Source organism: Pelophylax lessonae (genome assembly GCF_965119305.1).
Source record: "Pelophylax lessonae genome assembly, chromosome: 5".
NCBI classification, from domain to species: Eukaryota; Metazoa; Chordata; class Amphibia; order Anura; family Ranidae; genus Pelophylax; species Pelophylax lessonae.
Window position 1 is genome coordinate 227,305,169 of NC_138772.1, and position 22,454 is coordinate 227,327,622.

A 22,454-nucleotide genomic window follows, 5' to 3' on the forward strand; every position below is an offset into this window, starting at 1 on the left:
ACTAAATACTACCATTGCACACGCTCACAGTCAACAAAAGAAGTACTATGATCTTCGTAGAAGACCTTCTCCACAGTATACTATCGGGGACCTCGTTTGGCTCTCAACAAAAAACTTGAGACTGAAGATCCCTAGCAAAAAGCTTGGACCTCTGTTCTTGGGACCTTTCCCAATCAAGAAACTTATTGGAAAAGCTGCAGTGCAGCTTACATTGCCAATGGACCTAAAAATCCATCCCATTTTCCATGTGTCGCTACTAAAACCCCATGTTCCGGACCAAGGAATAAGGCCTAATATTCCACCTCCCCCTCCTGTACAAGTTGAAGGTGGAGAAGAATACGAGATAAAAGAGATTCTGGATTCTCCTATCTACAGAAGAAGACTTCAGTACTTGGTTAGATGGAAGAACTATGGGCCCCAAGACGACACCTGGCTAAACACCTCTGACATACATGCCCCTAGATTAATCTGCAATTTTCATGCGAGATACCCAGACAAACCAGCTCCAGAGGCCTTCAGGAGCAGGCCTTAAGGGGGGGGTATTGTAATGTTCCGGTACCTCTGGTACCCTAAATTACACTTTCCACCAGTGTATGCGCCCTACCATTTACTTTTGGAAAGGTGCGCATACACCTTTAAGACTGGAGCTGTCATCACTCAGCGCCGGACTAGATGGCTATTTAAGGCGTCGGTTCTCACTCACATGTGTTCGTTCAAACACCCTTATCTGGATGCTAACCTTGCTTGAAGCTTCCATGCTTGCAAGCTTACTTCGCTGACGGAACCTCGCTGCGCTGATCCCTGTATCACGCTACTGGATCATCCGCCTCTCCTGAACCACCCTTCGACTGTATCGCTAATAGTGCTAAGTACCCCGCAGGGGAATTCTCTATAAACTTATACTAAGCTTACACTATCTAGCTCTGCATAGTAGAGACTGTTTATCACATCTGCATAAACTAGATTGCTAGCTCTTGAGACTACTGCTACTTTTCTGCACTGGGTTGATCTCTTTTGTATGTCCACCTGCTATTCTATCATCTGCTATCATACAACATTGCTAAACCTTCCTGCATCCATCTGCTATTGTCTCACCTTCAAGTGTCTATCACCTACCACCTCCACTCAACCTATCCCTCAACCTTCATCATTGTGTTACCACATATATAAAGTCACTCTAGGAACCAGCTTGCTAATTGTGTGTATTTACTGGCTGAAATAAGACCTTCCACACATGATGAGTCATTGAGGTTGGGAATGGTATCTCAGCATATCTCTTACATGACTGCTGACGTGGAACTATTTCTGCAGCTGAAAATCCACACCATATAAGAAACGCAGGAGCGTTACATAGACTTTACATGTTCACAATGTAAGCACATTGCATGTGTGCAATGTAAATACCTACATTTTACTTAACAGACTAGGCTGCTTGTAACTTTGTATGGCATATGCAAACCAATGTTCTGAAATAGAAGCAGTGGCATAATAAATATGTGCTTTGGTTTGATAATGAAAGTAAGAATATCAGTAGTGATAATAATAGTGACAATAACAGTGACAATAATTTGAGGTTAGTCTGCCCCCTTCCCCTTCAGGATGGCAGGTGGACACAAATTACCCATGCTTGCCAGAAAGGGACATCTGCTGATGCATAGGTGGTCTCAGCTTGGCATGCAAGGCATGCACTGGATTCATCTGGCCGGAGGGACAAGCTGAAGGAGAAGAGAGCACAGCCTGCACCTCCTGCTGGCTCTCCAGAGCAGGTTAGCGACTCCAACTTCTATCTGACAGATGTAGTGACACTGCTATCACTATTTTACTCTTTCTGTCAGTGTACTGGCAACAGGGTTGGAGGGAATTTGCAGCAGCCTTAAAACCTGTCTCACAAACTGATTAGCTAAATTCTCTGAATTCTCCATGCAAGAGATAGAGAGTTCAAAGGTATGGGCATATGTCTGTTTTGGTTTTGGAGCTGGTGTACACATCCTGTATGGTATCGACCTGTTGGAATACTAGTTTCCATAGTTGGTGGTGTGTGTGTGTGTGTATATACAGTGTATGTATATGTATATGTGTATATATATATATATATATATATATATATATATATATATTTAAATGTACTGTGTATATATATATATACAGTGGGTACGGAAAGTATTCAGACCCCCTTAAATTTTTCACTCTTTGTTATATTGCAGCCATTTGCTAAAATCATTTAGGTTCATTCTTCTTCCTCATGAATGTACACATAGCACCCCATACTGACAGAAAAACACAGAATTGTTGACATTGTTGCAGATTTATTAAAAAAGAAAAACTGAAATATCACATGGTCCTAAGTATTCAGACCCTTTGCTCAGTATATAGTAGAAGCCCCCTTTTGATCTAATACAGCCAGGAGTCTTTTTGGGAAAGATGCAACAAGTCTTTCACACCTGGATTTGGGGATCCTCTGTCATTCCTCCTTGCAGATCCTCTCCAGTTCTGTCAGGTTGGATGGTAAACGTTGGTGGACAGCCATTTTTAGGTCTCTCCAGAGATGCTCAATTGGGTTTAAGTCAGGGCTCTGGCTGGGCCATTCAAGAACAGTCACGGAGTTGTTGTGAAGCCACTCCTTCGTTATTTTAGCTGTGTGCTTAGGGTCATTGTCTTGTTGGAAGGTAAACCTTCGGCCCAGTCTGAGGTCCAGAGCACTCTGGAGAAGGTTTTTGTCCAGGATATCCCTGTACTTGGCCGCATTCATCTTTCCCTCGATTGCAACCAGTCGTCCTGTCCCTGCAGCTAAAAAACACCCCCACAGCATGATGGTGCCACCACCATGCTTCACTGTTGGGACTGTATTGGACAGGTGATGAGCAGTGCCTGGTTTTCTCCACACATACCGCTTAGAATTACGGCCAAAAAGTTCTATTTTGGTCTCATCAGACCAGAGAATCTTATTTCTCACCATCTTGGAGTCCTTCAGGTGTTTTTTAAGCAAACTCCATGGAGGCTTTCATGTGTCTTACACTGAGGAGAGGCTTCCGTTGGGCCACTCTGCCAAAAAGCCCCGACTGGTGGAGGGCTGCAGTGATGCTTGACTTTCTACAACTTTCTCCCATCTCCTGACTGCATCTCTGGAGCTCAGCCACAGAGATCTTTGGGTTCTTCTTTACCTCTCTCACCAAGGCTCTTCTCCCCTGATAGCTCAGTTTGGCCGGACGGCCAGCTCTAGGAAGGGTTCTGGTCATCCCAAACGTCTTCCATTTGAGGATTATAGAGGCCACTGTGCTCTTAGGATCCTTAAGTGCAGCAGAAATCTTTTTGTAACCTTGGCCAGATCTGTGCCTTGCCACAATTCTGTCTCTGAGCTCTTCAGGCAGTTCCTTTGACCTCATGATTCTCATTTGCTCTGACATGCATTGTGATCTGGAAGGTCTTATATAGACAGGTGTGTGGCTTTCCTAATCAAGTCCAATCAGTATAATCAAACACAGCTGGACTCAAATGAAGGTGTAGAACCATCTCAAGGATGATCAGAAGAAATGGAAAGCACCTGAGTTAAATATATGAGTGTCACAGCAAAGGGTCTGAATACTTAGGACCATGTGATATTTCAGTTTTTCTTTTTTAATAAATCTGCAACAATGTCAACAATTCTGTGTTTTTCTGTCAGTATGGGGTGCTATGTGTACATTCATGAGGAAGAAAAATGAACCTAAATGATTTTAGCAAATGGCTGCAATGTAACAAAGAGTGAAAAATTTAAGGGGGTCTGAATACTTTCCGTACCCACTGTATATATATATATATATATATATATATATATATATATATATATATATATATATAAACATCTTACCAGAGGACAACAATAAATGTTGAAGCTTGCTAATGATTGCAATGTGCAAGTCTTGCCTGTAATGCGAATACAGCATACATGAATGGCTGAAGGGTACAGTATGTGTTTTAATCTTATTACTTTAAAGTAGAAGAGCCATGTCAATATTTATATGACATATTGGGTTCAGTTTGTGTTTGATTTTTTGATAATGTGTTGACCTATGGTATTTGAGATGCTGTATATTGCATATATTTTTAATGCAGGATTTAATCAATTTTAATCTTCACATAAATATATATTGATTCTCTGATGTCTAACCATTTGTTATATTAAATGATTAAATAGCAGTTACACAAATGGGGACGCAATATTAGAATAAACATTTTTTCCTGAAATTTCTAACTTTAGACTAGCATATATGCATAGAGGAGGAACTTGGCAAATGCTGTACTGACAAATATTTTTAGAAAGCAAGGCCGCCATCAATCAAATCAAAGCAAAATAACAATATCCCAATGGAAAGTCAAAATATCACAAGAGATGTATGGGTGAGCAAACATTAGTCAAGACAATATGACAAAAAAGAACTCTGGATCCACTTCAGCTTAGCTTATGTACACAGATCTTTGCAAGAGCAGTAGATGCATACTGTAGAAACGATTCTTTTGCCACCATGTATATCCTATTTCAGAACTACCTCAAAAATTTGTACCAATATTCAAGTTGGAATCTCTGCTATATATTTGAAAAATGTATTTTGCTTGGACCTTAGAAGGAGCTATTTATCAATCTGTTTATATGTATTTGTTTATTAAGTCCTGATTTTTCATCACCTTATTTTTTTATGATGAGTGCCTTAATGTTAAGGCTATGCTACTTGAATTTGGAGTTATGGGGCGTCTGCAATAGCTGTCAACTTTCTATTCTAGATAATCTTACATCTCTGTATGGTCACTACCATTTGCCATAATATACTGGTGCCTAATTGATAAGTAGGAGCTTTGTGTGAGCTATTAAAATGTAGCTGAAGGCAAAACTTGTTTTTTATTTGGACAGAGTGTAGAGGAAATAGAACACCTGTCAGTTTTTATTGTTGTCTGTGCCCCCATAAGTGCCGGTTCACACTAGGGCGACCTGTGAGGCGACCTGGTCGCCTCACAGGTTGCTGCAGGTCGCCTCCCATAGGGAAGTTGCGGACCCGTTCTAATAGGAGCGACACAAGTCGCTCCGACCTAGAAAAAGGGTCCGGAGCTTCTTTGGGGCGACCCGGAGGTGACCGCCATAGACTTCAATGTTATGAAGTCCGTGGCGGCCGCTCCGAGGTCGCGGCGCGCTGCAATGTGAACCGGCGCTTTAGGGAGATTTGTTTTCTCTATTTGTCTTGTTTACTGTTATCATTCAAAGTAAAAATAAAATCCAAATTTTGGGTTGACATCAGAACACTAAGTGCCGGTTCACACTTGTGCGGCTGCGGAGATCGCGCACTGCTCCTTCATTACATGCGATCTCATGTGCGGTGCGAATTTCAGCCATACACTTTGTATGGCTGAATTTGCACTGCATCTGCACCAAAGATGCACAGGAGGCATTTTTTGAGCGCATCAAAATCGGATCGCACATTGGTTCACACTTGTGCGATCCGATTCTGTGTGTACTTGTAGATCACACTGCGATATGCAATCAAACTGGGGGTGTCGTTAACTTTTAATTGACACCCCCTGCATATCGCATTTGGCAGTGTGAACTGCCAGAGGTGCGGATGCGATGCGGGAACAAGCTGCATATTCGCAGCGTTCCCGCATCGCAGAAGTGTGAACCGAGCCTGATAGAGGGGAAAACATCCAATGGGGACATTAGTTCTAGTGACCGTGGGGACAGCCTGGGATTTCCCCTCTTTGAGGGATTTCCTCTCACTTCCTGTTTTAGCTATGACACAGAACGTAAAGGGAAGTCTTCCCAATTGGACACAGATGGCAAAAAAAAAAAAATCAGAGGAGTTAATGCCTCGTACACAAGCATCGATTATTGGCCGGGAATTTTTGGCCAACGTCCGATCGGCCGATTTTCGGCTTGTTAGTAAGATGCTTCCGACAACCGACTCCGACTTTTCGGCCGAAAAAAAATCTGGTGTGCAGGCTATAAAATTTTTGTTGGCCGTCAACACAACGGCCGATTTTCCGTCAGTCAGTACACATTTCGGCAGACAAAAATCTGATGAGCAAGACTGGGCATGCTCAGAGAAGAAAAAACACACGGAAAGTAAACCAACACATGACATCACTTCTGAAGTAGATTTTTGTTGGCCGAGAAAATTCGTGTGCAGTCTAGGCACATTCCAACCAACAAAACACAACTCTGGACAAAAGTCGGACGATCGGTCGGCCGATAATCGTTGCGTGTGTACGAGGCATAAAACTCTGCATTACGCTAATCTAAAATGAAAAGTGTTGCCTTTAATTACAACTTAGAATTAATACACTTTGGATTTTTTCTTTAACTCTGAGGGGAACTGCCTTTTGGAATATGTTGCTATCCTCTATTTTGAGCTTGATTTAACCACTTTACCACCGGAGGATTTTCCTGCTAAAAGACCAGGGGTTATTTTGCGATTTTTTACTGCGTGACTTTAACGGACAATCGCGCGGTCGTGCGACGCTGTACCTAAACGAATTTCACGTCCTTTTTTTCCCACAAACAGAGCTTTCTTTTGGTGGTATTTGATCACCTGTGCGATTTTTTGATCACGCGCTATAAACAAAAAAAGAGCGTAATTTTTGCAAAAACAACAATATTTTTCACTTTTTTTTATATGAAATTCCCCCCAAAAAAAATGTAAAAATCAAAATTTTTTAAAATTTTCGGCCAATTTGTTTTACGCTACCTATGTTTGGTAAAAAAAATCGCAAAAAGCGTATTTTGATTGGTTTGCGCAAAAGTTATCGCGTTTACTAACAAAGGGAAAGATTTTTGTCATTTTTGGTGTTTTTTTTTTTAACGAGTAAAGGACGGCGATCTGCGATTTTTTTTGCGGTACTGCGACATTGCGGCGGACAGATCGGACCCTTGACTGACATTTTTGACACTTTTGGGGGTACCAGTGACATTACTGCAGTAATCAGTGCTATACATATGCACTGTTACTGCAAAAATGACACTGGCAGGGAAGGGGTTAACAGTATTGGACAGGGAGGGGTTAAGTGTGTCCTAGGGGCGTGATTCTAACTGTGTAGGGACAGGTCTACTAGTGTAAAAACAAAGATCAACAGTTCTACATAGTAGAACTGTTTGATCTTCACTTTTACACAGGGAGAACTGACAGGTGGCTTGTTTACACAAGCCGCTCTGTCTTTCTCCCGCTGTAGCGGCGATCGTAGTGTGACCGGCGGACATCGGGTCCGCCAGTCACACTCCCGCACTCCTCCGTGAACGAGCCGAGGCGGGCGCGCGCCTCGGCGGGCGCGCGCCCGCCCGCTATTGGCTCTGGAAGGAGTGACAGGCGAGCGACGTAGACCTACGTCACTCTGCCTGGCCGGGGCCGACTGCCGCAGTAAATATACTGTGCGCAGTCGGCAAGCGGTTAAATTTGCACAGCAAATTTTACCATACCAAACATATCCATCCGACTGCAAATAGGTAAAACTATTTTGGACAACTATTTTTACTACAAATTATTTTTTTTTTCTGCTAAAAAAGTTTTTAGATGGTTTAGATATTAACAAAGTGTGAGGTAATATGTTTATTAAAAAACATGGGTGGCAATACAAGCAGTCTATTAGCTGGAGAAGACATCATGAAATTATAGTGGGATGTCATAAATCAATGGTATGTCTGAAAATTCATCTTCTGTATTTGTCCTGTTTATCGTTATCATTGAACGTGAAAGTAAAAGAAATCTCACAATTTGGGTTGACATCAGAACAGGAATAAAGAGGAAATCTTTCAATGGGGACACACTTTCTAGTTACCCTGATGACACGCCAGGATTCCCTCACTTTAGAGGGATTTCCTCTCACTTCCTGTTATGGCTATGGGACAGGAAAGGAAGAGAAATCTCTGCAATGGGACATTGGGCTCAATTCACTAAAGGATATCTCATGCAATATTCGGGTCATGTATCCAAATATTCCATGCGATATGGGAAACTCTATTCACTAAATGTTAATGCGGTATATACCGCACAAATAGGAAACATTTGGTAAATACCACATAAACCTATTTAAAAGTCAATTCACAAAAAAATAGAAATAAATACAATTGTTAAATAAGTTGTGGTCTAGCCATATGTATTCAGTTACTAACTGATTGTTGAGGAGCCAGCAACAGCCCGAGTCCATAACAACCAGTGAATAGCTGATTGTTAAGGAGTCGGCACCTGATTCCGATAAGTCATCCATCTTCCTGATTCTGATAGATCACCCCTCCCCACAACCACCAGGCCAGGATTGTGGGGGAAGAGGTCTTTGTCCTCATCAACATGTGCACAAGGTGCTTTGCCAGAAGCAGACCCATGTTGAAGGCCTGTGGCCTGTAATGGTTTGGGAGAAAGGGGGGACATACGGTCGTCCCTCACATTTCCTGGCTTGCTGGGCTGCCTGCTCGGTAAAGGGTCAGGTTCAGATTTTGGGGAGACCTCATATCATTTCTTTTTTAATTCTGGCGTGAGATCCCCCCTAAAAAGACTTGGTATGGATTGGGGGGAGACCGTGCTCCTTTTTTTTTTGCTGTCAGTGAGGAATCCCCTGCTAACAGCAGGGATGAGTCATGTTTGTTAGGACCCTGGCAGGTGTTGGATCAATAAAAACCAGCACCTTTGAGCTGAACAGGCACACTTAACAGTGGTAGGAATACCACTGCAAAAATGTCTCACTTCCCACTGCAGGCTAAGATCCAGGCTGCTTCGAAACAATTTGCAAAAACACACATTAAATACCCCCAAAATAAAAAATTTAACTAATGCATTTTTCTTTTGTGAATTACATGTTGCTGGTTATTTTTTAACGCAAATACTGATGGTATTTAACTCTTAGTGAACTGAACCCACTGATGGCAAAAAAAAAACTGATAGGAGTTATAACCCCCCCCCCTTACTGTAACCAATTTAAAAAAAAAATGTTTTGCTTTTAGTGACACTTAAATTAACCTTAAGACTGAATAATTAGAGCTTAGTGTAACCTACCAATTTAAGTCATACAACTACATTTTCCAAATCTGTAGGTAGGAGCTCCTACCATGGAAGGTATTTAAATTGACCTTTATAAATATTCAATGTATTTAAACATTTAAGTAATTATGTGAAGGATCGTACAATTAATTTTCCTTTTCAATATGTTTTATTGATTTTATCATAGAAAAGCAGCAACCAGTACATATTGATAGATGACCACAAATTAGGCAAATAAAAAGTTAACAAGTGGTTAGTTGAATAGAGGACAATATGCACAGTAATGTCCTCATTTGTGGGCAATTAGTGCATACGAGTATGAAAAAATAACCATTGTACAGTGTAATGCATTCAGAAGAGATAATGCCTTTGGTAGGGATATGATGGGTTGGGTCAAAGTCAATAAAAGGTTGTCAGCGAAGAGGCTGACTTTTAAGTGTGAGGGCCCGATTGTAAGCTACAAATGTTTTGGTTCTTTCTGATAAGGCTCATTAGGAGTTCCAGGGCAAGGACAAACAGAATTGGGGAGAGAGGACATCCCTATCAAGTTCCCCTTTCAATGGGGAGTGGAGAGAAATGATAATTGAGTATTTGACTGTAGCTGTGGGGTTAGAATAAAAGGATTTCATCTTTTTGTTCATTATTTTCTCAACTGCTTGACTTTAGTCCACAAAATAACTTTATATTATATTTTTTTTTTAACATGTTACTGGAAACAATAATTAAGCATAATGCTTCTTGAATAGCTTTGACCATTTGAGCACCAAAGTTTGGGGCATATAGGATTTTGTGCATAGCTTCTGCATAGCAAAACTACCATGCTTAATATCAATGTTGGTTGTTTGAACAGTGGCACAATAGTATAATTGTTTGTTACATTGTATAAAAGTATGTTACTTTATTAAAAAAAAATATTTTAGGTTTTAATACATTAATTTTATAATGATAATTATTTTTTTTAGGCAGAAGAGGAGAGAGATGACATGGAGAGAGTCAAGCTGGATAATAAGAGAATTCTCTTTAATCTTCTGCCAGCACATGTTGCACAGCACTTTCTTATGTCAAATCCAAGAAATATGGTAAGTAAATCTTATAGATTCTTGTGTTATTTCATTATCCCCACACAAATTAAATCTCTCTTGCTTTTTATAGTTATTATGGGTCAGGTAGTCAAAATAACAAAAATAAACTACAATTTTTTTTTATTTTTATTTTTTTTGTTTATGATTAAGAGGTAAGAAACTGACCTATCCTGGCAGCACACTGAAGAGGTGTACTGATGCTCTCATATTGAGCACAGCAATGCAGGTCTCCTGCCTTCCAACATACCTTCTGCACAGTACCCTGATCAAAATACTCATGCTACCTAAGCAGTCCTAAACTATTAGCACTGCTAAAAATATGACTGTATATGTAAGTCAGCCCTGTCATCTAGACTTAAAGCACTGTCCAGATCTAAGAACAGGTTCATCTTAAATTATAATATATTCTTAAATAAGGAGGTGACGCTCTTTAACCTTCCTAGCGGTATTCCCGAGTGTGACTCGGGGTTAGATTTTAGAGCCAAAAGCGGTAACCCCGAGCCACACTCGGGGTAGCGCTAGGAAGATCGCTGGATCCTGGTAGAGGTTTTACTTACCTTTTCTCCGGGATCCAGCGAAGAATGCGGGCGGTATGCGGCGGCGGATCATCCTCCCGATCGTCTGCGAGCCCCGGCTTCCGTCTCCGGCGACGTGACGTTCGCAGGGGGGTGGAACCGGCGGCAAATTCAAATGTAAAACACACCAAACACACTGATACCATTCAAAATAAAAAAAATTCACATTACATTGCCCCCCAGTGCCCTTTCCTGCAGTTTTACTGTACTTTTTATGTAAATATATATATATATATATATATATATATATATATACAGTATATATATATATATATGCATATATACACATATATATATATATATATATTACGTAATTCTTGTGAATGAGCAGCCCAAACCAACTGTATACATTATATATATATATATATATATATATATATATATATATATATATATATATATATAATATATGTATACATACATATATATATATATATATATAATAAATGTATACAGTTGGTTTGGGCTGCTCATTCACAAGAATTACATGCAAAATAATGGTACCGCTTTCAGCACCTAAAATCCAAAAGAATCATACCGCCAGGGAGGTTAAGATACCTGATAATTTCCCCAATACAGAAGTCCCTAGTCAGCACAAAGCATATTTCATACACATTTTTTTTCCCTATACAGTTTTAAAATGGTTGTAAAGGCTGAAGGTTTTGTTGTACCTTTACCTTATACTTGCATGCAGAAGGTAAAAAACCTTCTGCATGCAGCTACCCAAGGTCGCACAAGTTCGCCTTAGTAAAGTAAGAATTTGCTGAGTATAACAGCCTCTCTTATATGCTAAGACAACTCCTGTTTTTATTTCCCCTGCACATGATTTGAGTATTCAAAGTGAACACAAGTTCACCTTATTTGCTAAAATAAGAATTTGCTGTGTGAATAGTCTCTACTACTTTAGGCAAATCATCCTCAATGTTTCCCTACTGCCACATAGTGCAGTAAAAGACTGGACCTGGCATGGAGTGAAGAAAGGTGGAAAGCTGCTAATAAGAAAATAAAAGAATCAGCTATCAGCTATAAACTAGAGTTTCCTAAATAAGTAGCAATATAAACTTTTATTTCAATAAAAATAAATAAAAAAAGAAGAACATCCTCTATATCTATACAGTTCCTTGAAAAAGTATTCACCCCCCTTGACTTTTTACCTATTTTCTAACATTACAGCCTTAAGTTCAATGTTTTGTTAATCTGAATTTTATGTGATGGATCAGAACACAATAGTCTAAGTTGGTAAAGTGAAATGAAAAAAAAATACATACATAAAACTATTTTTTAGAAATAGAAAACAGAAAATTGCCATGTGCATATGTATTCACCCCCTTTGTTATGAAGCCCATAAAAAGCTCTGGTGCAACCAATTACCCTCAGAAGTCACATAATTAGTGAAATGATGTCCACCTGTGTGCAATCTAAGTGTCACATGATCTGTCATTACATATACACAACTTTTTTGAAAGGCCCCAGAGGCTGCAACACCTAAGCAAGAGGCACCACTAACCAAACACTGCCATGAAGACCAAGGAACTCTCCAAACAAGTAAGAGACAATGTTGTTCAGAAGTACAAGTCAGGTATAGGTTATTAAAAAATATCCAAATCTTTGATGATCCTCAGGAGCACCATCAAATCTATCATAACCAAATGGAAAGAACATGGCACAACAGCAAACCTGCCAAGAGACGGACACCCACCAAAACTCACAGACCAAGCAAGGAGGGCATTAATCAGAGAGGCAGCACAGAGACCTAAGGTAACCCTGGAGGAGCTGCAGAGTTCCACAGCAGAGACTGGAGTATCTGTACATAGGAGGACAAAAAGCTGCACACTCCATAGAGTTGGGCTTTATGGCAGAGTGGCCAGAAGAAAGCAATTACTTTCAGCAAAAAACTAAATTTTGAGTTTGCGAAAAGGCATGTGGGAGACTCCAAAAATGTATGGAGGAAGGTTCTCTTGTCTGATGAGACTAAAATTGAACTTTTCGGCCATCAAAGAAAATGCTTTGTCTGGCGCAAACAAAACACATCAGATCACCCAAAGAACACCATCCCCACAATGAAACATGGTGGTGGCAGCATCATTCTGTGGGGATGTTTTTCAGCAGCCGGGACATGGAAACTGGTCAGTGGTGAGGGAAAGATGTATGGTGCTAAATACAGGGATATTCTTGAGCAAAACCTGTACCACTCTCTGCATGATTTGAGGCTAGGATGGAGGTAACACTTGAGTAGTTTAAGGGGAAACATGTACATGTGTTGGAATGGCCTAGTCAAAGCCCAGACCTCAATCCAATAGAAAATCTGTGGTCAGACTTTACGATTTCTGTTCACAAGCGCAAACCATCCAACTTGAAGGAGCTGGAGCAGTTTTGCAAGAAGAAATGGGCAAAAAACCCAGTGGTAAGATGTGGCAAGCTCAGAGACTTATCCAAAGTGACTTGGAGCTGTGATCCTCAAACAATCCATGTTAATTCCAGGTTGTGAGGCAACAAAACACGAAAAAGGCCAAGGGGGGTAAATACTTTTGCAAGGCACTGTATGTATCCATCCAATAGATATTAAAGAAAGAAGAAAAAAACTCAGTAAATCTCCCACACATAATTATTTATTTACATTTCTAATAACTTTAACAAGGCTTTTTATGTGGTAAAGGAGAGAAATATGTGCCAAAACTGTTTGGAAACCTCTTCTTCTACTTCTACCAGTGTGGACAAAATAATGATCCAGTCATTCTAGCTCCTTAAGGCTACATTCACACCTGAGCGTAGCGTTTTTCCGCGCGTTTTTACCGCGATTTTACCGCGATTTTTGCGGTGTTTTTTACCGCGATTTTACCGCGATTTTTGTGCAGGCGTTTTTAGATTGAATAGAAACCAATGGAAAACGCCTGTAATCTGCCCAAAAAGAAGCTCATGTACTTTTTTGAGCGTTGGGCGTTTTCTATACAGCTTCAAAACGCTCAGATGTGAACAGGGGCCATTGAAATGAATAGGATTTGTCTTGTTGGGCGTTTTGAGAGCTGATCCTAGAGCAGAAAAACGCCCCAAAAACGCCCCAAAACGCCTAGATGTGAACGGAGCCTTAACAAATCTAGCTCAGATAAACAATAACAAACACCACTATCTTTTTGTGTGAATTAGAGTAAAATTGGCCATAAACACAGCAATTTTCATTTGTTTAACCACTTCCTGCCGTATCCAGCCAGTGATTCTTTTTGTTGTAGAAGTGATTTGAGCAGCTCTATAGCTGCTCGATTACTTCTGCAGGCGATGAAAGGGGGTCCTCCCTCCATTGCCTTTACCAGGCTCTCCCATCCTATTGGGGAGCCTGGGACCTCTCTGCCATCTGGTGTACTGAACAGGGAGGCTGACATTGTTCCTCCCTCTCTGTAAGAGCAAAAACCAGGAAGCAACAGGGATTTCAGCACATCTGGTTTCAGTCTGATGTAACAAGCCATTACCAGCTTGTGAAAGTATCTGATCAAACTGATTTTGGTTTGAGGCTTTGGACCTCAGAGGTGAGATATGGGGTCTAATTGACCCCAGATCTCTCCATAAAGAGGACCTCTCATGGCAAATGCTATCACAAGGGATGTTGTTCATCATTTGTGATAGCAATGAAGTTGATTATAAAAAGGAAATTTAAATAAAATAAGTAATAGAAAAAAAATGTAAAGTGCCCTTGTCCCCCAGTGCTCATGTGCATGTAGGTCCTGCACACATATGCAGAATGGTGATTGCAACACACATGTGAGGTATCGTCATAAATGTCAAACCGACAGCAATAATGTTAGCACCAGACCTCCTGTGTAACTCTAAACTGGTATAACAGCGTATAAGGAATTCTCACAAACCAGAGCCAGACAAGGAGATCAGGATTTAGTAATTTTATTCATAAACTCTCCATATACAATAACATAAAACCAGCAATAAAAAATCAATCCAAGGCAGAAGTAAAGAAAGAGCTGTTGGCACTCACAATTATGGGCACTGCATAAGCTCGATATGGCGGCATGACGACAGCACACAAAACTCATTTCATGCAATGGTACATCCTCTTTCTGTCTTGAATCGATTTCTATTGCTGGTTTTATGTTACTGTATATGGAGAATTTATGAATAAAATTACTAAACAATTAATTCCTTTTCTGTCTCCAGTTTGTGAGCATTCTTTATACAGCCACAAGACAGGTCGCTGCCTCTAATGGTGTAGTGGTGAAGCTGCATACAGCTGGCTGCTGCCATAAAGGGACTGGAACCAATTATGAGAATGAGATTGTGACCATATTGAATTATAAAGTGTTTATGCTGCTCTGTTTTGTGCAGCCATGTTCTCTGGTGAGTACAGAGTATAGGGGATGGTTTGGGGGTGTCCACAATTTGAAGTTTATTCACTTGGAGGATCACAGATAAATTGGTGGAAGTGGAAAATATGTGCACATATATTTATGAACTTATTGGTCCTGCACTATATATATATACTTACCATAGAGCATTTTGCTCGTTGACCTTTTTTGCTAGCTGCCGTATCCTCTTTCTTTTTGGAATATAAGTCATAGGTTGAGTGCTGCAGCTCCCTCCCATGTCACCTTTTTAACCCTTGGTGTTGGGAAAAGCTGCTAAAAGTGACTCATGCTGATAACAGAAGAACAAGGCAGCAGAGAGAAATGATGCTTACAGCTTTGGAGAGAGACAAGTACACAGTTTAGAAGGATGTACTTTTTTGGCATTTCATGTCTAATGTTTACAACCGCTTTAAGCCACTTGTACCAGGAATCATGAATCTAATGCACATGATCTTTTTGTGAGACATTACTACTGTTTTGTATTGCATTGCTTTGTTGGATGCTTTATTTCAAAGGATTTGAAAAAAAAACAAAAAACTAATATCGTGTATTTTTCAATACAAAAATAAGCAGCCATTGCTATTACGTAGTTTTTGCTATTATTTCACTTTTAGGAGTTTGTTTTGTTAATTTAAATTCCATCAGCCAAATCCCACTAGAACAGTGAATTTAATTCGAGGATTATGAGTATTTTATCTAGTTTTTAAGATTAAGTAGAAATAAATAAAAACATACTTCTGCTTTTATGTAATAAAGTTTGGTTTCTGGTTTAGAAATTCAAATACATTATTGGCAGTACAAGTAAATAACAAATCATTAACAGTAAATGGCTGTTTACAAAGGCTAATTCTATGTTTATGCCTTGGCATCTCACACAGCATTCATTTCTAATAGCTATTTACAAAGTAGCTGAAATACATTATAATTATCTTCAGAAGCAAGAAAATGTTACTACAAACATCAGATGTCTAACATGCTTGAACCGCTCAAATCATAATCAGACCTACATGCAACCATTATCTAATACCATGGGAAACAATGACTTATACCATAAAAAAGTTATTCCTTTACTGTCCATATAATAAATAGTATTTTAAATAGCAAGTTCACTTAGAGAATGATCAGACCATTTGTACGATTGAAACTGAGGTAATTTTACATTTATAGACACTCAATTTTTTTATGTCTATAAATTAATAATGTACATTATATTATACATACTTAATGATGACATATTACTTTAATAGTGTTGGGTGAACAGTTTGAGCCAAGCAAAAGTTCAGCCCAAAAATTGGCTGTTTGCCCTTCAGCGAACACCCAAATTAGCAGGGTGTTTGACCGTTTGTTCAGGCCGCTGAACGCCCCAAAATACACTGTGTGCCCCACAGTTCATTCTAAGCCCTGATTGGCCCTGATTGGCAATGAAGGCTTCACCCAATCACAGCACAGAGCACTGTCAGAGCCATGAGAAAGTCATGATGACTTAGCCCAATCATGGCTCATTGCTCATGGACCCACGCCACACTATAAAAGAGCTATTTCCACTGTGATGTTGGAGTGGGGATAGATAGTTCATTGCTACTAGCGTGTTAGTGTGCTATAGTGTGCTATTGCGATTCTATTGTAAATGTAGAGTGTCAGCGTAGTGTGAATATAGTGATCGTGCAGCAAGAGTGTAGTGTGTCCATGCAGTTTTACTGCAGTATATTAAAGTGTGTCAGTGTAGTCTGTCAGGGCAGTTTTACTGCAGTATATTGAAGTGCATCAGTGCAGTTTGACTGCAGTATATTGGTGTGCGTCAGTGCAGTTTACTGCAGTATATTGTAGTGCGTCAGTGCAGTTTTACTGTAGTATATTGTAGTGCATTAGTGCAGTTTTACTGCAGTATATTGTAGTTTGTCAGTGCAGTTTTACTGAAGTATATTGAAGTGCATCAGTGCAGTTTTACTGCAGAATATTGTAGTGCGTCAGTGTAGTTTTACTGCAATATATTGTAGTGTGTGAGTGGAGTTTGTCTGTGTCAGTGCAGCGTTTTACACCACATTACATAATATTTAGTGCTGTATACAGTGCTGTATACACGCCCCCTTTTTTTTTTTTGGTTGTTGCATGTTACTTTTTTCCGTTTTTATTGTTCTGTGCCTGCCACCTATTTTGAATCGGTGAGCCGCAGTTTGCCTGGCTGTGGCGCTGTTGTTCCCCCTTTTTTTATAGATTTGACATTTCTCTCAGTGTCAGTCCTCAAGTTAAAGTGCACCAAACACCACTTTCCATTGATTAAAGTGCATCCCCCCATCATGGCTGTGAGGCCAACAAGGAGAGGCAGATGTTCCCATGCCACTGTGAGGGGGCCAGCAGCTTATGTGTCCACAGGCAAAGGTGGATGGGGTTCATCCTCAGACAGGGCACATTTTTTTCTGTTTATTGATGGTGCCCATGCTATCCCGCCACATCATGCAGAAAAGGTGGTGGACTGGCTTACTAAACCATCCTCCTCCTCCTCATCTTATATCACCCAAGCAGAGACTAGTGCGCAGTCCACCGCAACTGCCAGAGCGGCTTATTCTGCCTCCTTGTCCACAGCTAGTCCTGCTATAGCCCCAACATAATGCATGGAGGAGTCAGCTGAGTTATTTGAACACAATGTCAGCCACTTGCTCCTTGACAATGCACAGACATTACTTGATTCTGATGTTGATTCTGAGGTAAGGTAGCAACATGAGCCTACAGAGAGGGAAGAACACTTATAAACAACAAATTGGCAGTCATGTTCCCCCAGTCGTAGTGTATTGCCAAGTTGGCTCCAGTAATGATGAGGATGGAGGGAATGATGATGATGAGGTCACTGACGCGACTAGGGCATGACTCCAACAAGGCAGGATGTCCTCCAGAGGCAGCCATCATGGAAGAGTAGAGAACAGCCACCCCATTCTATCAGATTGTGGAGCTGTTATCTCCCAGCCCACTTCCCACAGCTCAGCTGTCTGGGCCTTTTTTAGCACATTTGCTGCCGATCACACTGTTGCAACCTGCAAACTTTGCCTCAAGCAGATCAAGTGTGGCAAAAACACTGCCAATTTGGGTACCTCATGTTTGACAAGGCACCCCACCACTCAGCCAATTGGCAAGAGCACCTAAAAGAAAAACAAAAGGGGCACAGTTTTTCTCCAGCTCACTCCTCACCTTTCAGGTCAACTCCTGCTATATCGCATGACCTCTCAGCAGCACATCTGCCAGCAGCACACCACCAGCTGTACAGTATAGCAGGCACATTTCTCTGCCCGTGCTGCTGCAGTGAAAAAATAAATATAGTCCCTGCCACCCATATGCCCAGCTTTTAAATTCCTGCTTGTCCAAGCTTGTGAGTGAATTTGCAGATGTGCTGTACCTCAATGGTGGGTTCCCAGTTGCTAATTTGTGCGTGAATTTGCTGAATGTGCTGTACCACAATGGCAGGTTCCCAGTCTCTATTTCTTTTCACCTAAGGCCATTTCAGCTCTGTATCATCATGTGCAAGGCAATGTTGTGGAATCATTGGGCAAGGCAGTCAGGAGCAAACCCAATGTTACTGCTTACACATGATCCAGAAAACATTGACAGGGATGCTATATTTTGTTAACAGCACACAGGGTAACTCTGCTTGCAACTAGGAAGGATGCTGATGCAGGACAGGGCTCAGTGCTGGACCTTGTTTTGCCGCCACGTCTCCATACAGGTGGTGTTGATAAAGCGAGATTTTTCAGCTCCACCCCCTCCTCCTCCTCCATGCCCTCCCCTGCTGAATTGTTCTAAAAACCACCCCACTAGGTGTTCAAGGGGCTATACAATGAGTCAGGCTAAAATATGCCATGCAGTGCTTCAGTTGGTCTGTCTAGGGAATAGGAGCCACACTGGAGCAGAGATTCATTCAGCTCTGTAGGGGCAGGCCCAGAAGTGGTTCATGCCACGCCAGCCGGTCAATGAGTACCAGTGTGGCTTTTTTTCCCCACGCCAATGGCTACTGATAAAGGATGCATGCACTGTACTGTCACCATTTGAGAAGGCAACAAGGATGGTGAGCCATGACAATGCATGCATCAGTGACACAATAGCTGTTGTGTTCCTGCTGGAGCATACTCTGCATGGCATTATGGACAGGGCACTTGAGGCAGAGCAGCGGGAATAAGAGGAGGACTTCCTTTCCTCTAAAGACCCACTTTATGCAGATACCATTCTTGCTACACCACAGAACACACATTGAAGCAGAGGATGACATACCTCAAACCTTAAGAGATGGTTTCTGTCCCCAGGACCCTTGGGAGTAGTATGTGGCTGGAGGATACTTCCAGATACTGTAATCTTCAGTGACCCTGAGGACTTTCATGCCTCCGAAAACTTACGGTGCCTGGCCTCTCTTATTCTTCAAAGCCGGCGAAAGGACCCAAGAATGTTTGGCATCAAGGAGAAGGATCATTATTGGTTGGCAACCCTTCTTGACTACCGTTGCAGGGGGAAAGTCTTGGAACCCATTCCGTCTCCACAGAGGGAGCAGAGGATGAAATATCTTGAGGACACCTTAAGGAGGAGTTTATGTGATGCCTTTCCAGGCTCTGGTAGGTTACAGTCTCATGGAAAAGCTAGTTATGAGGCTTCTGTTGGTCAAAGAAGAAGCCATGGAGAAGGGGGCCGCCTCAGTGATGCATTTTAAAAAATGTTATGTCCTCAGCGCCCAGGGCTATCAGCTTCCACTTCCCATCATCAGTGTCTGCTTAATATGGTGGAAGATTATCTAGGGGCAAAAACAGACATGGAGAGCTTTCCAGTAGACGACCCACTGGGTTACTGGTTCATAAGAACAGACCACAGGCCAGAACTTGCCCAGTATGCAATTGAGCTTCTGGGCTGCTCTGCACCCAGCATACTTTCCGAATGGGCATTTACTGCTGCCGGAGGTTTTGTGACATATGAAAAAGCGCGCCTGTCCACAGACTCCGTTGACCTGCTGACATTTATCAAAAAAATAAAACATTCCTGGAAAAGCAGCAGCTATCAAGACCCCTTGTGCTGATGGTTTGGTATAGTTTTCATGGACACAATTAACATCCAAGGATCAATTCTTCCACACCTGTTTGACATGTGCATCTAATTTACATTTTTTACAGCCAAGCCAGTTCTTGCTTTCATCAAGATCACCTCTGTAGGATTAGGGTGTGAAGGCACCACCAACATTCAAAGCCCAATTTTTCCACACCTGTTACTTTTATCCATAGCCTGCGAAATAGACACCAGAATTTAAACTATAAAATCTCTAATCTTGTTCCAAGTGCACTATATTTTTGGTCTCATCATACTGATTGGCTCCCCAAGCCATTGTTTGCAAAATAAGGAAAGCTTTTAGGGAAAATGCCTTTTTTCTTTCTTTGAAAATGTCATTCTTGCTGCAGCAGTTTCTATACACGGTACAGATGTGGCAGACTAACAGGACTCCCCAGGTACTATATTTAAGGATTTTTTTTTTTTTTTTTGTTTAAATTGTTTTTTTAAAAATTATATATTTTTTAAACTTTTTTGCATTGATACATGTCCCCCAGGGGAGTACCAGGACTCCATAGCCTTTGTTTGCCCAATAACTTGCCTATAAGCCTTAAAAATGGGCACTTTTGGTTTTTCCAGTTTGGGTCCCATAGACTTTAACAGGGTTCGTTGTTCGAATGCGAACTGAATCGGGGGATGTTCGGCCCATCTCTGTGCTTAGTGTAATTGTTTTAGTTACTTATTTCTTAATTTTGGCAGATACATATCTATGCATTATTTTTTGTTTTAAACATTAACATCTTCAAAGCTGTAACTACAAATCACACGGTTTGATGGCAAAATGTTATTAAGATGAGATCCATTTGTGAACTCTCTCTACAGTACCCAGAATTGCAGTGTGGTCTCTCTCCAGTACACAGTGGACAGTATTGCACAGTTGCTAGGAAGAAGGTGACTTCTGTGCCTTGCAAAATTGCAAAAGCTTCTGCTGAAGCAGACAAAAGCCTACTCAATGCATTGAGTCAGGCACATCAGCACCATTACTCTTCCCAACTCTGGGCTGATCTAAGTGCTCTTTTTCTCTTTGTTTTCTCATTCACTCTGGTGTCATTTATCTTTCCCATATTAATCTCTTTTCCTTTCTTCCTAATTTAGCTACACAGTATAAACCAGTGCCCTGTAATATCAGATGAATAAATAAATACATTGTGATCAAATTTATAAATTAATAATGTCCATCAATTCATCCAGTTATATGTAAAATAAATTAACGTTTCAGAGGTTCATAAACATATGTGCAAGTGACTTCCACTTCTTAATTTAGTTATACAGTATAAACCAGTACACTGTAATAATGATTCTTTTTTTTCATGTTCAGCTATAGCAAGCAGCACTTGTGTTATTATTGGCAATTTTTTAAATTGTAACTGTAAACTTTGGAATGCAATGTACTGAGCATGTGTGCTTTAAGCGTATATTAACCTAAATTGTCCTTATATACCTCAGTAAAGCAGCAGGGTTTACATTACTTGTACCTACATATCCTGGTCTTCTGCAATGCGTATATGCATCAATTTTATTTGCCTCAGCATTAGGCAGATGCCAGTGTAGACATCTGATGTTATGATGTCAGGTTCTTTTCTCTGGCTCCTTCTCTAAAATGTCTGGGTCCTATAAATGGAACCTTCTGCAGTACTTATTTTTCCCAAGAAGTCTAAGACAATATTCCTTCCACCAGGGTCCACACATCAGCTAGCAGGCTGTGTGCAAAATATTGCTGCATTTGTAGGTACTGGGCATATGAGTCTGTATAGGTAATTAGGCTGACATCACATGCTTGGGTGAGTATAGTTAACCTAAATGGTGTGTTAAGCCATTGTCCAAATGTCCAACCGCCCTCTTCCCATATAGAACATGTTGAAGCTTTTTTCAGGTTGTAAAATTCTTGTTCAGTCCCTATTTATGTGAGTATATCCCCCAGAATACCATCCAGAGCCCTTTTCCTACAAACAGAGTATGGGCAGTCTCTTGGTAGTTAAGGTAGCAGCATGGTTTTGTGTATGTATATGGAGTGTGACAGAGAGAAGTAAGGGATGGGTAGAATTCCCTAATCCAGCAGGCATGGTTAACAACAGTGTCAGAGACTTCAGTGCACAAAACGCACTCTGTTTTCAGCCAAACAAGAATTTAGGAATATCAACAAATTTTTTTCTGCACCTGCAGCGTTTTATAGAGACAAAACGTAAGGCTTTGTGAATGTGTTTCAGAGAAGATGTAATAATTTTTTAAATTTTTTCTTGCCCAGATATATCCAGGTTCCCTTCTAGCAAAAGTTGTATTTGGGGGTTGTTAACTCCTTCAACCAAGAACACATACACTAAACTTTAGAACAGAACAAATAAATACATATATAGGGTTTTTACATTACAAGCAGAATATTATAAA

General features: G+C 40.7%; 1 protein-coding gene across 2 annotated transcripts in view; it reads left to right on the plus strand.

Annotated features, from left to right (window-relative positions):
• Window positions 1-22,454, plus strand: part of ADCY1 (adenylate cyclase 1) — a gene marked incomplete at its 5' end in the record, with an annotated part of 584,954 nt that overhangs the window by 538,250 nt on the left and 24,250 nt on the right. For both annotated transcript variants that reach the window (XM_082257737.1, XM_082257738.1), the window contains one exon: window positions 9,953-10,069. In XM_082257737.1, coding sequence (XP_082113863.1) covers window positions 9,953-10,069 — 117 coding nt within the window. The remainder of the gene's footprint in view (window positions 1-9,952; window positions 10,070-22,454) is intronic.